A 15,246-nucleotide genomic window follows, 5' to 3' on the forward strand; every position below is an offset into this window, starting at 1 on the left:
TCGACATCCTGGGCTAAAGCAATCTTCCCACTTCAGCCTCCTGAATAGCTAGGATGCCACCACACCTGGCTAATTTTTTTTTTTTTTTTTTTTTTTTGAGATGGGGTTTCTCTGTTGCCTAGGGTGGTTTCAAACTCCTGGGCTCAAGCAATCTGCCTGCCTCAGTCTCCCAAAATGTTGGGATTATAGGCGAGAGCCACCTCACCTGGCCCCTCACCCTTTTTTTTTCTATCAAATGTTACTGAATATAGCTTTTTACATTTAATGTTGTATCATGATTACTTTTCCTTGTTAGGAGATGATAATGTGAAAATGGCTCTCATATCAGATCTAGGTTGAAGTCCCAGCTTTACTAGCTATAGTCTGCTTGGCCTCAGGTAGTCATTTCTCCTCTGAACTGGTGTCTTCATCGCTACCGTGGGGCTGATTCTCTTAACCACACTGAGCTGAGCGAGGGTCAGAAATCATAGGTAAAGCCCTTGGCACATAACCTGGTTCTTGGAAGGCTCTGAAAACTGGGAGTTGTGATGCTGTTGTTATTATCATTATTATTATTACTATTTTTGTTTTGTTTTGTTTTTTGAGACAAAGTCTCGCTCTTGTCCCCCAGGCTGGAGTGCAATGGTGTGATCTCCGCTCACTGCAACCTCCGCCTCCCGGGTTCAGGTGATTCTCCTGCCTCAGCCTCCCAAGTAGCTGGGATTAACAGACACCCGCCAGCACGCCCAGCTTATTTTTGTATTTTTAGTAGAGATGGGGTTTCACCATGTTGGCCAGGCTGGTCTCAAACTCCTGACCTCAGGTGATCCGTCTGCCAGGGCCTCCCAAAGTGCTGGGATTACAGGCGTAATCCAGCCTTATCATTATTATTTTTGAGACAGAGTCTCGCTCTGTTGCCCAAACTGGAGTGCAGTGGTACAACCCGGCTCCCTACAGCCTCCGCCTCCTCGGTTCAAGCACTTCTGCCTCAGCCTCCCGAATAGCTGGGATTACAGGTACCCGCCACCACACCCGGCTAATTTTTGTATTTAGTAGAGATGGGGTTTCACCATGTTGGCCAGGCTAATCTTCAACTCTTTATTTTATTTATTTATTTATTTATTATTTATTTATTTATTTTTTTGAGACGGAGTCTCGCTGTCGCCCAGGCTGGAGTGCAGTGGCGCGATCTGGGCTCGCTTCAGGCTCCGCCCCCCGGGGTTCACGCCATTTTCCTGCCTCAGCCTCCCAAGTAGCTGGGACTACAGGCGCCTGCCACCTCGCCCAGCTAATTTTTTGTATTTTTAGTAGAGATGGGGTTTCACCGTGTTAGCCAGGATGGTCTCAATCTCCTGACCTCGTGATCCGCCCGCCTTGGCCTCCCAAAGTGCTGGGATTACAGGTGTGAGCCACCGCACCCAGCCTTGATCTCGAACTCTTGACCTCAGGTGATCCGCCTGCCTTGGCCTCCCAAAGTGCTGGGATTACTGCCATGAGCCACTGTGCCCAGCCGATGCTGTTTTTATTGTTTAAAATAGTCTTTAGAAACCTATTTTTCATGACATTGTATCATCAAATGAAATGATGATGCAAAGGTAAAAAAAAAAATAGTAAAGGAATGTACCATTTATGTGGAGGGAAAACTGCTATCAGGTTGCAATCGAAACATTTTCTGGAAAAAAAAAAAACAACAAGAAAACCTGTATTGTGGTGGACTAAGTATAAATGAAAGCTTAGCAGGTTTCCATTCTGCTACAAAGCAGCTTCATGCTGGATCAATTAGAAAAAACATACTTTTAAAATTTAAACTTTATTGAAGTGTAATATACATGGCTAAAAATTACTCATTATAAGCAAACAACTCAGTGCATTTCCAGAATGTAGACACACTCATGCAGCCCGCAGGAAATGAGGCAGAACCATTACCAAGCCCCTCTAGAAGCACCCTAAGCCTCACCTTCCCTCAAGTCCCAGGAAAGCCCCTTTCTCCTGAGAGTAGTCACTGTCTTCACCTCCGTCACCACAGATGATTTCCCCCTGCATTCCAGTTTGTTTTACATGAATATGGCTGTGATTCATATATGTTGTTTTATGTGGCAGGAATTGTGTGTTCATTTTCCCTCATCCTCTCCCTCTGCAGTCCTGCTCCACTGAGGATTCTGCCAGAGAATGAAGCCCTAATGTGCTAAGGCATCCATTTATGTAGTTGAGTTAATTTCTCCTGTGCCTCTAGGAGGGTAGTCATCATATACTGTTCTTGAGAGAATTAAGAAAATAGATACTGAAGACATTTTCAGTGGGTTTAATTCTCTCAGAGAATTCCAGGAAAGGCTGGGAGCCTTAGCTTTTCTGGCTCTTGAAGACCCGCTCTTGAAGATTCCAGGAGATGACCTCTGTTATCTTATCTGGCTTTTCTAATTGTTCTCTGTGAGAATGTTGGTTTGCTGCAAGCCACTCCAGCCCACCAGGAAGTGGAAATCCAGCAAACATGTTTTCACCGCATAGCCAAGCTCCTAAGAAAATAAGGGAAATTCCCAGGGGCCCAAAAAAGGGAAGAAGGAGCTGAAACTCCATTGGGCAAAGAACAGGGAAGCCAGGGCTTCCCTGTGACGTTGCAGAAACTTGAAGCCCAGAGGCCTGGGTTTTTTGTTTGTTTTGTTTGTTGTTGTTGTTGTTTTTGAGACAGAGTCTCACTGTGTCACCCAGGCTGGAGTGCCATGGCACGATCTCGGCTCACTGCAACCTCTGCTTCCCGGGTTCAAGCGATTCTCCTGCCTCAGCCTCCCGAGTAGCTGGGATTACAGGCATGTGCCACAATGCCTGGCTAATTTTTTTGTATTTTTAGTAGAGACGGGGTTTCACCATTTTGGCCAGGCTGGTCTCGAACTCCTGACCCCAAGTGATCCTCCTGCCTCGGCCTCCCAAAGTGCTGGGATTACAGGCGTGAGCCACCACGCCCGGCCGAGTCCTGGGTTTTTAACAGATATTGAGGGGAAACCGGGACCATAGCCTTAGGCCTGAGCAGGGAAGCGAGTTGGAACTGTGTCCCTCTGCTTCTCAGTCCATATCTAGGGCTGTCAAAAAGCTATGAATGCAGGAGTGGGCAGGAAAGAAAATCCTGCTAGTGATAGTGCAGTGTGGTGTAGTTCTGGCGGGGAGAGGAGGGGATTTGGTTTATGCTGTTTCTGCCAAAGATCTGCTCCACAGCCTGTCCTCACAGGCCTTTGGTGTTTGCCATTAGACTACCCGTGATGTCCAGGAAACCCCAAATCTAGAAATAAAAAGTTACCCTTCACACAAAGAATCAAACTGCAAACTTATGGAAGGTGTTGCAATTTAGCCAAATCTCAATATAAAACTTAATTGTTACACAACATGAAGTGTGTTTGTGGAAGCCCAGTTTTAGAAGTGTTCACTGACACCATTGTTTTGTTGGCCCTGCAGTGTACTGACTTAGTTGAGATTGGAGTCAGGGTGTTGAGACAGCATCAAGCAGGTGGGGTAGGCGTCTGCCCATGTGAATCAGTCTCACCAAACCTTAGGATTATCTTGTATTCAAAAGACTCTGTCTCCATGTCGCTAATTCCTATTCCTGGGATTCCTCTTGCGTAAAGCTTTGTTCCCTGAAAACCCATCATCTACTGTATCATTTTTATGTGAAAATTCACCTTTTTAAATAATTGAATTATAGCTTAGCTTCATTCTTTATCCTGCCAATGGGAGGAGCCAGGTACACACAAATTGATAAGAGGATTTATATAAATGAGTATATTCTTGGAACACCTTCAGCCACTCCTTCCTCCCCACCCCCCAGCATGTTTTGAGTGCCTACTAGATGCCAGGCATTGTACTATCAGGAAGGATATGGGGATGACGAAAACATGGTTCCTCCTGCCCTGGAATTCACATTTCAGCCAACCACTGAGTTTGCTCCTAGAACCCATACCAACGCATTGGAGTGAATTTGAATCCATTGAATACTTCCTTCTGCAGAAACTGTTGATATCTTTTGGATTTCCGATGAGTTGTCTTCAGCTTTTGGAGAACGACATGTTACCACAGCTGTGTATGTTACTGAGCATATGGAAACATTGGCTGGCTAGCAGGAAATGAGATATCATAGTTTTTCTCTTCTTTTCTTTTCTTTTACTTTTTTTTTTTTTTTTTTTTTTTGAGAGACAGAGTCTTGCTCTGTCACCCAAGCTGGAATGCAGTGGCATGATCTCGGCTCACTGCAACCTCCACCTCCCAGGTTCAAGCAATTCTCCTGGCTCAGCCTCCCAAGTAGCTGGGATTACAGGTGCCCACCACCATGCCTGGCTAACTTTTTGTATTTTTAGTAGAGACAGGGTTTCGCCATGTTGGCCAGTGTGGTCTCAAACTCCTGACCTTAGGTGATCCACCTGCCTCAGTCTCCCAAAGTGCTGGGATTACAGGCTTGAGCCACTGCGCCCAGCCTGATATCATAGTTTTTAAAGCAAATGAATAGGTTAAATAATCAAAAGCACTTTTCCATATAACTAATTCCACCACTACAAATCTCTTTAGGATGATGTGAGGCATAAAGTTCATCTGAACACCTTCGGCTTCTTCAAGGATGGGTACATGGTGGTGAATGTCAGTAGCCTCTCATTGAATGAGCCTGAAGACAAGGATGTAACTGTAAGTACCTTTTAATGAGATCCAGGGGTTTACTCTTTTTTTTTTTTTTTTTTTTTTGAGATGGAGTCTTGCTCTGTCACCCAGGCTGGAGTGTGCTGGCGCAATCTCAGCTCACTGCAACCTCCACCTCCTGGGTTCAAGCAGTTCTCTGCCTCAGCCTCACAAGTAGCGGGGATTACAGGCGCCCACCACTATGACCGACTAATTTTTGTATTTTTAGTAGAGACGGGGTTTCACCAACTTGGCCAGGCTGGTCTTGAACTCCTGACCTCGTTATCCACCCGTCTCGGCCTCCCAAAGTGCTGGGATTACAGGTGTGAGCCACTGAGCCCAGCCCAGGGGTTTACTCTTTTAGCTTAGGCAAGAGTCACCTTCCAACCCCAATGCTTAAATATAAAATACCAGAATATGGAGATAATTAAGCTTGTGAGTAGCAAATTATATATCAGGCATCAAATAATTTCACTTTTAACACTTAAAATGTAATTCTGTAATAATTGTAGTAATTAGTGACTTTACTTGAGTGATTTTACCTTGCCTTCTTACAAAATGAATGCTAAGAAAACTGAGAGCAGACCACGTTAGAAGTACCACTTTTTCTGCTTTTTGAGTGAGGAAAGTATGGATAATTGTGTAGGTATTTACTTCTACTCTTTTTACTCCCCATTAGATTGGATTTAGCCTAGACCGTACAAAGAATGATGGCTTTTCTTCTTACCTGGTGAGTATTAAATGTGTGACCTGATTCATCTCTTCACTTGAGCCCAGGCCATTGAACAGGAACACCCTACTTCTTGCAGTGCCATTTTCGTTTTTTTTTTTGGAGTACAGTGGCACAATCATAGCTCACTGCAACCTTGACCTCCCAGGCTTAAGCGATCCTCCTGCCTCAGTCCCCTGAGTAGCTGGGACTACCAGCGTGTGCCACCACGCCTGCCTAATTTTTGTATTTTTAGTAGAGACAGGGTTTCACATTTCGTTGGCCATGTCTCAAACTCCTGGACTCAAGTGATCCACCCACTGTGGCCTCCCAAAGTGCTAGGATTGCAGGCGTGAGCCACCACACCCGGCCACAGCACCATTTCTTGAGGTGGTGGCTGCTTTGACCTCCAAGCATTTTTGAGTACCCACAGTTGGTTTACTCTTTTTTTTTTTTGGAGACAGAGTCTCACTCTTGTTGCCGAGGCCGGAGTGCAATGGTGTGATCTTGGCTCACTGCAACCTCCGCCTCCCTGGTTCAAGTGATTCTTCTGCCTCATCCTCCTGAGTAGCTGGGACTACAGGTGCCTGCCACCACACCTGGCTAATTTTTGTATTTTTAGTAGAGACGTGGTTTCACCATGTTGGCCAGGATGGTCTTGATCTCCTGACTTCATGATCCATCCACCTCGGCCTCCCAAAGTGCTGGGATTACAGGCGTGAGCCACTGCGCCCACCGGTTTACTATTTTGAATGGAGTTTGAGCCACTCATTTGCTATGTTCCTGAAAACTCTGTTCTTGTTCTAGTGTGAATGAATAAGATGATGTACAATTGGCTCTTCCTTTCTCAGGATGAAGATGTGAATTACTGTATTTTAAAGAAACAGTCTGTCTCTGTCACCCTTTTAATCCTAGACATCTCCAGAAGTGAGTAAGTAATTCTGAAGTTCCTTCAGTTCAGTCCTAGAGTAGAGTCGGGGAGAATTTAGTAGTATGCTAACATTCCTTGGGTGTCTGCCATGTGCCAGAGACCATGCTGAGTGCTGGAGATTCAAGACAAGGCTAGGGAGACAGAGGTCCTGTCCTTGATGGGAGAGACAGAACAGCAATACACATGATCACCGCCAGACAGAGAAGTGGAAGGGAAGAAGAACTCATGAATTGTAGAAAGGAAGGAGAGGCTTCAGATAAGTGTTGGCCCAAGCAGCTTTCTAGTGAGTAGCCTTTTACCAGATGAATAAGTAAAGCATTCCAGGCAGAGGGCATAGCCTATGCAAAGGCAGACAAGACTGGGTCCACATAATGGCTTCTGCCGCTCACCAGCCCTGTGACTCCGGGCCTCAGTGTCCTTACCTACTTCATGATGATGGTATCTGCCTCATGAGATTGTTGGTGAGGATTTCTGACAATTCAGCCTCTTTGAAAATGTTGAGGCCAGGCACGATGGCTCACGCCTGTAATCCCAGCCCTTTGGGAGACCAAGGCGGGCGGATCACGAGGTCAGGAGATCGAGACCATCCTGGCTAACACGGTGAAACCCCGTCTCTATTAAAAATACAAAAAATTAGCCAGGTGTGGTGGTGGGCACCTGTAGTCCCAGCTATTCGGGAGGCTGAGGCAGTAGAATGGTGTGAACCCGGGAGGCGGAGCTTGCAGTCAGCCAAGATCGTGCCACTGCACTCCAGCCTGGGTGAGAGAGTGAGACTCTGTCTCAAAAAAAAAAAAAATGTTGAACTTTGATGAATTATCAGACTTTGTGTTTTCAAGTTCAGCATACTTCCACCTGCATACTTTGTAATTGCTGAGGGAGCCTTTAAGGTAGGAATCATGTGCTCAGACTTGCCTGTAAGGTAGACTCCTAGTAGCCCAGAAGAGGATGGATTTGAGATGAACAAGATTGGAGGTAAGAAGACTAATGAATAAGCTTCTAAAAAAAAAAAAATGCTTTGTCATAAAACCATTGTAGACCCTAACTTTTAAAATATTTTCCGTGATAACCTCTGTTTTTATTTAAGAAAGTTGATCTGACAGTCTCCTGTATTAGTTAGTCTACTTTTGGCAGCAAGCAACAAAAGACTTGACTTAGACTCTGGCATGAATAGTGAAGACATTGATTACCTCACCTATGTGCAGTGGGGCAGGCAAGAGACAGGCCTGCAGTGGCTTGCTGATGTTAGGGACTCTGGTGCATTTCATCTCTCTGCTCTGCCATCCTGAGTGTTAGCTTCTTCCTCAGGCAGGTTTCCCAGCCATCACAAGGTGGCTCTGCTCCGTCATTCATATCCAGCCAAGGGACAGAGAGCAGGCTCCTCCTCCAGTTAGAATGAGAAGTGCTTGAATGTGCCAGCTTGGGTTGGGCATCCACTCAGGCATGGGAACTGTCACTGGCCCCTTCTTGGTGGGATGGGGTAAACAAAATTGGGTCTCATGAGAAGGGGGAAGGGTGGAAATGGATATTAGAAGGCAACTAACAGTGCCACTGTCCTCACGCGCTTCCCTGGATTTCACTTGCTTTCTTTATTTTTTGAGACGGAGGCTCGCTGTGTGGCCCAGGCTGGAGTGCAGTGGCACGATCTTGGCTCATTGCATCCTCCACCTCCCAGGTTCAAGCGATTCTCCTGCCTTAGCCTCCCAAGTAGCTGGGATTACAGGCGCATGCCAACACACCCGGCCAATTTTTTTTTGTAATTTTAGTAGAGACAGGGTTTTGCCATGTTGGCCAGGCTGTTCCTGAATTCCTGACCTCAAGTGATCCACCCGCCTCAGCCTCCCACAGTGCTGAGATTACAGGCGTGAGCCACCACGCCTGGCCTGGATTTAGCTTTAAAGTCTTACTGATGTTTCACATTTTGTCCGTTTCGCTTGTGCACCAATTTGCTGAGCATTTTAACGATACTTAAGGAAAAAGATGTACCTCAGAATTGTGTGGTTGCTAAGATCTTAAGCTTAAGAGAGACTACCTGGAGCCTCGTCCAACTACTTCCTAGCTTGGTGCCCTTGGGCAAGTTATTTAACGTTTCTGAGCCTCAGTTGTATCTGTAGAATGTGGATAATAGAATCTACATTGTAGAACATCATAAGGACTGCGTGAGCTTGGCACAGGGCCTGCACGCAGCATGCTCAGTGGCCAGGAACACTGCTTTCACCTTTTTTCCTTCTGTCTTATTTGAATGTAGGGTAAGAGTAAAGTCTCCACCAGAAGCTGGTACCCAGTTACCAAAGATCATCTTCAGCAGGGATGAGAAAGTCCTTGGTCAGAGCCAGGAGCCTAATGTTAACCCTGTTTCAGCAGGCAACCAGACCCAGAAGACACAAGGTAAACCGTAAGGTGGAAACTGGCTTTCAGTTTTCACTACCTGCTTTGTAGAAGCTTTTTTGTTCCTAATTAAAAGTAAAAGTAAAACATGATTTGTTGTCGTCTTAGCATTATATTTTGGAAGTTACACAAAGATACGTAAACGTTAAAGAAAAATGTGGAAAGTCTGAAGCAGATGGAAAAACAACAGTCATTTCTCCTTATTCCCAGTGTTAGAATTTTAGTAATTTATGTTTTCTTGTAAGCTTGTTTCATAAGTCTAGAACATTTGATTTTTAAAATTCAGTCATGCTTATAATTTTATATGCATGCCTGATTACTTTTTAGCCCATTTCATACCTATCATATATCCTGTTAAGCAGATACTGTAATTTGCTCAACCTTTCCCCTTAAGGAGACACATTTCCATTTTTGTGTGATTATGAATATTGCTGCAGTGGACTTCTTTATGCATAGAACTCTCTTCATATAGAGAACGTTCTTTAAGATGGTTTTCAGAATTGCAATTTCTGGTTCAAAGGATATGAATGCGTTTGAGAATATTGATATATATTTTTAAATTCCTTTCCAAGTGAGTTGTGTGGATTTATATTCTTATCAGAAATATGTAGGAATAGTGGGCACATTATCATGTCCTAGCCAATATGGGGTATTTTCTTTTCAAAAAACAAAATCCTAAAATGAAAGGCAAAAAAGGTATTCCTGTTTATTTATATTTACTCTTGTTACTGAGACTGTACTTTTTCTCCATGTGTTGATTAACCAATTTATATTCACCTTTTTTTATTAACTGTCAGGTTCATCTGATGATTCATGTGAGTTCTTTAAAGATAATTTATGGCCAGGTGCAGTGGCTCACGCCTGTAATCCCAACACTTTGGGAGGCCAAAGTGGGAGGATCACTTGAGGCTAGGAGCTTGTACCAGCCTGAGCAACATAGCGAGGCCCTGTCTCTGCAAAAATAAAAATAAAAAAATTAGCCATGCGTAGTGGCATGTGCCTGTAGTCACAACTCCTCAGGAGACTGAGGCAGGAGGATTGCTTGAATGTGACTGGTCTAGGCTACATTGAGCTGTGATGCACTGCAGCATGGATGACAGAACAAGACCCTGTCTCCGAAATAAATACATACATACTTACTGCTTATACAATGTTTTTCTCAAAGGAGGCTGGGCGTGGTGGTTCATGCCTGTAATCCCAGCACTTTGAGAGGCCAAGGCGGGCAGATTACTTGAGGTCAGGAGTTCAAGACCAGCCTGGCCAACATGGTGAAACCCCATCTCTACTAAAAATACAAAAATTAGGCCAGGCGTGGTGGCTCACGCCTGTAATCCCAGCACTTTGGGAAGCCAAGGTGAGCGGATCACAAGGTCAAGAGATCGAGACCATCCTGGCCAACGTGGTGAAACCCCGTCTCTACTAAAAATACAAAAAATTAGCCGGGCATGGTGGCACATGCCTGTGATCCCAGCTACTCAGGAGGCTGAGGCAGGAGAATCGCTTGGACCAGGGAGACGGAGTTCGCAGTGAGCCAAGATCGCACCACTGCACTCCAGCCTGGCGACAGAGTGAGACTCCGTCTCAAAAAAAAAAAAAAAAACAACCACAAAAATTAGCCGGATGTGGTGGTATGCGCCTGTAGTCCCAACTATTGGGGAGGCTGAGGCAAAAGAATTTCTTGAACCCAGGAGACAGAGGCTGCAGTGAGCCGAGATTGTGCCACTGCACTCCAGCCTGGGTGGCAGAGTGAGAGCCTGTCTCAAAAACAACCACCACCACCGAAAAACAACAACAAAAAAAAAAATCAAAAAAAGAAGAGGTTTAGTTGTCTAATTGCCTCACAGTTCTGCAGGCTATACAAAGCATGGCGCCGGAATCTACTCCTGGTGAGGGCCTCAGGAAGCTTCCAATCATGGCAGAAGGCAAGAAGGAGCAGGCAGGTCACGTGGCGAGAGCAGGAGCAAGAGGGAGTGGGGAGGTGCCACACTCTTTTAAACAACCAGATCATGCCTGAACTCAGAGCAAGAACTCACTCCTTACCACAAGGAGGGCACCAGCCATTCATGAGGGATATGCCCTCATGACTCAGATACCTCACACTGGCCCTCACATCCAACACTGGGGATTACCTTTCCACATGAGATTTGGAGGGGACAGACATCCAAACTATGTCATTCAGTCTGTCCAACTTGACCGCAGTTAAAAGCCACACAGAAAGACTGCATTTGTGCGATGGTGTAGGTTAATGCCTGTGCACCATCTGCTTCTTGTCTAACTTTTTTGTGCTCATATCACCGTTCTCTGGGAAGAAAATATTCTTTTCTTTCTCTTTATCCTCTTCCTTCCTGCGGGGAGCTTGAAGTCCAGTCTTTCCCAAAAAGAGTATCTTTTTTTTTTTTTTTTTGAGACGGAGTCTCTCTCTGTCTCCCAGGCTGGAGTGCGGTGGCGCGATCTCGGCTCACTGCAAGCTCCACCTCCTGGGTTCACGCCATTCTCCTGCCTCAGCCTCCCGCGTAACTGGGACTACAGGCGCCCACCACCACGCGGCTAATTTTTTTGTATTTTTTAGTAGAGACAGGGTTTCACCATGTTAGCCAGGATGGTCTCAATCTCCTGACCTCATGATCCGCCCAGCTCAGCCTCCCAAAGTGCTGGGATTACAGGCATGAGCCACCGCACCCAGCCCAAGAATATCTTAAGTGAAAACAAAAGATAGATGCCCACTCTGTTCCATGAAAGGAGCCATTAGCAATCTTCTTGCTGTAGGGAGGAAAGTATCATTATGCTAATATTACTTGCTGTTAACTTTTTCAAGTGTGTAAATGTATCTCATGTTTTTCTTTTTGAGATGGAGTCTCGCTCTGTCACCCAGGCTGGAGTGCAGTGGTATGATCTCAGCTCACTGCAGCCTACACCTTCTGGGTTCAAGGGATTCTCCTGTGTCAGCCTCCCGAGTAGCTGGGATTACAGGCATGCACCACCATGCCCGGCTAATTTTTGTATTTTTAGTAGAGATGGGGGTTCGCCATGTTGGCCAGGCTGGTCTCAAACTCCTGACCTCAGGTGATCCACCTGCCTTGGCCTCCCAAAGTGCTGGAATTACAGGCATGAGCCACCGCACCTGGCCTTCTTCTTAAAAATTATGTTTTCAAATGTGATTACTTAGAAAATTAGGAAAGTCATTCCATGTGGCCTCTCTGGCAATAACATAAGCTAGAATATCCAGAAATGAATTCTGTTGTTACTATTACCAGTTACTAGATACCATTTATAATATAACAAGGTCTCATTTGCTGCTTCGACAGTACAAGAATTGTGTTTTGGGACCTGAGGAAATGGCAGTCCCCAAGATTATTTTGTTTAATTATTTGATATTAGACAAGCTGAAGCCTCATAAAATGATACTGTAATATATATATGTATCTGTAAGTTGAGTCATGCAGCACTCTCTTTTAAATGTTCTTGCTTCTAGACGGTAGAAAGTCTAAAAGAAGTACAGTGGATTCAAAGGTAAGAACTAACCACCCCTTTGTGCTCAGCTTTCCTGGATATGTGTGTACATGTGTGTGTTACATGCGTGTGTGTGTGTGTGTATTGATACATATACATACATGCATGCACAGACACATACATATACAGTCGTCCCTTGGTGTCCACAGGGGATTGGTTACAGGAACCCTAGTGAATATCATAATCAGTGGATGTTCATGTCTCTTATATAAAATGGCATAGTATTTAAACATAACCTACACACATCCTCCTGTGTACTTTAAATCATCTCTGGAGTACTCATGATACCTAACACAACGTAAATGCTTTATAAATAGTTGTCACACTGTGTTGGTTTTTTATTTGTGTTATTTATTACCATTACTTTTTAATCTTATCTTAAAAAATATTTTTGGTTGGCAGTTGGTTCAATCTGCAGATGTGGAACCTGCAATACAGAGAGCTAACATGTGTGTGTGTGTATATATATATATATGTATATGCACACACATACATACACACACACACACACATATCTCATCTACAGGGGGCCAGATGTGGTGGTTCATGCCGTAATCCCAGCACTTTGGGAGGCTGAGGTTGGGGGATCGCTTGAGATCAGGAGTTCGAGACCAGCCTGGCCATATAGTGAAACCCTGTCTCTACTAAAAATACAAAAATTAGCTGGGCTTGGTGGTGCATGCTTGTAATCCCAGCTACTTGGGAGGCTGAGGCAGGAGAATCACTTGAACCTGGGAGGCAGAGGCTGCAGTGAGCCAAGATCGCGCTACTGCACTCCAGCCTGGGTGACAGAGTGAGACTATCTCAAAAAAAGTTTAAAAAAATAAAAACAAAAAAAAAATCTACGGGGAATTGTCTCCTATTTTGGCGGAGAGCATTGACATACTGAAACAATTTCGAAGGAAAATTGATTCCTGGCTGGGCATGGTGGCTTGCGCCTGTAATCCCAGCACTTTGGGAGGCTGAGGTGGGTGGATTGATTGAGCCCAGGAGTTCAAGACCAGCCTGGGCTATGTGGCGAAACCTTATCTCTACAAAAAAAATAGAAAATTAGCCAGTATGGTGGTATGCGCCTGTGGTCGCAGCTGCTCTGGAGGCTGAGGTGGAAGGATCACCTGAGCCTGGGGGGCTAAGGCTACAGTGAGCTATGATTATGCCACTTCACTCTAGCCTGGGTGACAGAGTGAGACCCTGTCTCAAAAAAAAAAAAAAAAAAGGAAAAGAAAATTGATTTCTAAGTTGCACAGCACTTACATGATGTAGGGTCAGGTAGTTAGGGAAGGAAGATGCCAAACCATCAGAAAAGCCCTCTGGAAGGAGCTGTCGCCGGGGCTGAGTCTGGAGTTTGTTCAGGGAAGAGAAAGACAAGGGAGGAGAGGAAGAATGCCATACGCAAAGACTGGATGATGACAAATGCTGAGCACTGGCTCGTTTGAAGTAAAAGACACATATTTGGGAGCAGAGAGAGGTCTTAGATAATATAGGGCCAAGCAATAGAGGAATTGATGCGCAGGCAATGGGAAGTCATCCTGAGTTCCTGATTGGGAAAGACTGTTTATTAAAGATCATAATTCTGAAAGTGATGTGAAGGGTAGCCTTGGAGAAGGAGAAAGGGTTGTTAGAAAGACCAGGAAGGACACAGTTGTGAGAATACAGGTTTCGGGTGATGAGGATCTGGACTAGAGCAGAGCCTTGGATGGTAAATGACTGGGAAGCCAATTAGGGTGATGGGAGGGAAAGAGAGGAGCAGAGGAGTGGGTGGTAGAAATTGCAGAAGTGGAAAAACCGGGAAAGTTTTGGTTTGTGATATCTTGATTTCTCCGTGAGGGGGACATCTAAATGGTGATGTTTTGTCTTAACAGCTTTGTTGAAGTATAATTGACCTAAAATAAACTGTAGATATGTAAAGCAGCAATCTGATAACTTTGACTTATCAATCAAGATAGTGAAATATCCATCACCCCAAAAATTTCTTCTGCCTTTTTGTAAGCCCCCTGTCCCCAAGCAATCACTGATCTGTCACTGTGGTATAGATTAGTTTTATAGAACTTTATATAACTGAATTATGCAGCACTCTTTCTGTCTTATATTCAGCATAATTACTTTGAGTTCATCCACATTGTTGCATGTATCATTTCTTTTCATTGCTCAGTTTTACTGTATAAATGGCAATATTTTGATTTTTTTTTTTTTTTTTTTTTTTTTTTTTTTGCTGGGGGGATCTCAGTCTTGCTCTGCCACCCAGGCTGGAGTGCAGTGCCACGATCTCAACCTCCACCTCCCGGGTTCAAGCAGTTCTCCTGCCTCAGCCTCCGGAGTAGCTGGGATTATAGACACGCACCACCACGCCTGGCTGATTTTTGTGTTTTTAGTAGAGATGGGGTTTCACCTTGTTGACCAGGCTGGTCTTGAACTCCTGACCTCAAGTGATCTGCCCACCTTGGCCTCCCAATGTGTTGAGATTACAGGCGTGAGCCACTGCGCCTGGCCAATATTTTGGTCATTTGATGTCAGCAGTGGAATTCAGGGGATGTAACAGGGCATGGCCTGGGTCAGCACCCTTAGTCTGGCTGAAGCTTCAAGGGTAGACAAGCTGTCTAGCCAAAAGATTCAAGGCAGGTGGTAGAGGTAGGGGTTAGTGCAGAGGCAGAAGAGACAGGTGAAGAACAACTACCATTCTCTGTGAAAGCAGATTTCAGCCATCTTGAAAGGATAGTTGGTTTTATTTTCAGAGAGCTTTTGAAGGTCAGCAAATTTAGAGTTTAAGAAACATGTTTTGTTTTGTTGAATAAATTACTTTTAATTAGCGTGCTTTCTATGCCGGTGTCGTCCTAAAACACACTGTTATGTCTTTTTAGGCCATGGGAGAGAAATCCTTTTCTGTTCATAATAATGGTGGGGCAGTGTCATTTCAGGTATGTATGCTTTTTGTGTAAAGCCTCCTAGAATTTCTCTCTACCATGTAAAAGGGTAATTTTTTTTTAGAGGAATTTTGAATTTAGGAATAACAGCTTAGGTATTCCCTGTATCAGTCACTTAAATGCAATAGCTCTCCCTATAACAAACCCACAAGGTGGAT

The 15,246-nt window shown here is 44.7% G+C and overlaps 1 protein-coding gene across 5 annotated transcripts in view; it reads left to right on the top strand.

Moving 5' to 3' along the window:
* GPR107 (G protein-coupled receptor 107) overlaps positions 1 to 15,246 on the top strand; it is a 90,835-nt gene that overhangs the window by 21,876 nt on the left and 53,713 nt on the right. For all 5 annotated transcript variants that reach the window (XM_063650410.1, XM_054501236.2, XM_054501237.2 and 2 more), the window contains exons 2-7: positions 4,528 to 4,641; positions 5,312 to 5,362; positions 6,193 to 6,272; positions 8,518 to 8,657; positions 12,130 to 12,167; positions 15,026 to 15,082. In XM_063650410.1, coding sequence (XP_063506480.1) covers positions 4,528 to 4,641; positions 5,312 to 5,362; positions 6,193 to 6,272; positions 8,518 to 8,657; positions 12,130 to 12,167; positions 15,026 to 15,082 — 480 coding nt within the window. The remainder of the gene's footprint in view (positions 1 to 4,527; positions 4,642 to 5,311; positions 5,363 to 6,192; positions 6,273 to 8,517; positions 8,658 to 12,129; positions 12,168 to 15,025; positions 15,083 to 15,246) is intronic.

This window comes from Pongo pygmaeus, chromosome 13 (assembly GCF_028885625.2).
Source record: "Pongo pygmaeus isolate AG05252 chromosome 13, NHGRI_mPonPyg2-v2.0_pri, whole genome shotgun sequence".
NCBI lineage: Eukaryota > Metazoa > Chordata > Mammalia > Primates > Hominidae > Pongo > Pongo pygmaeus.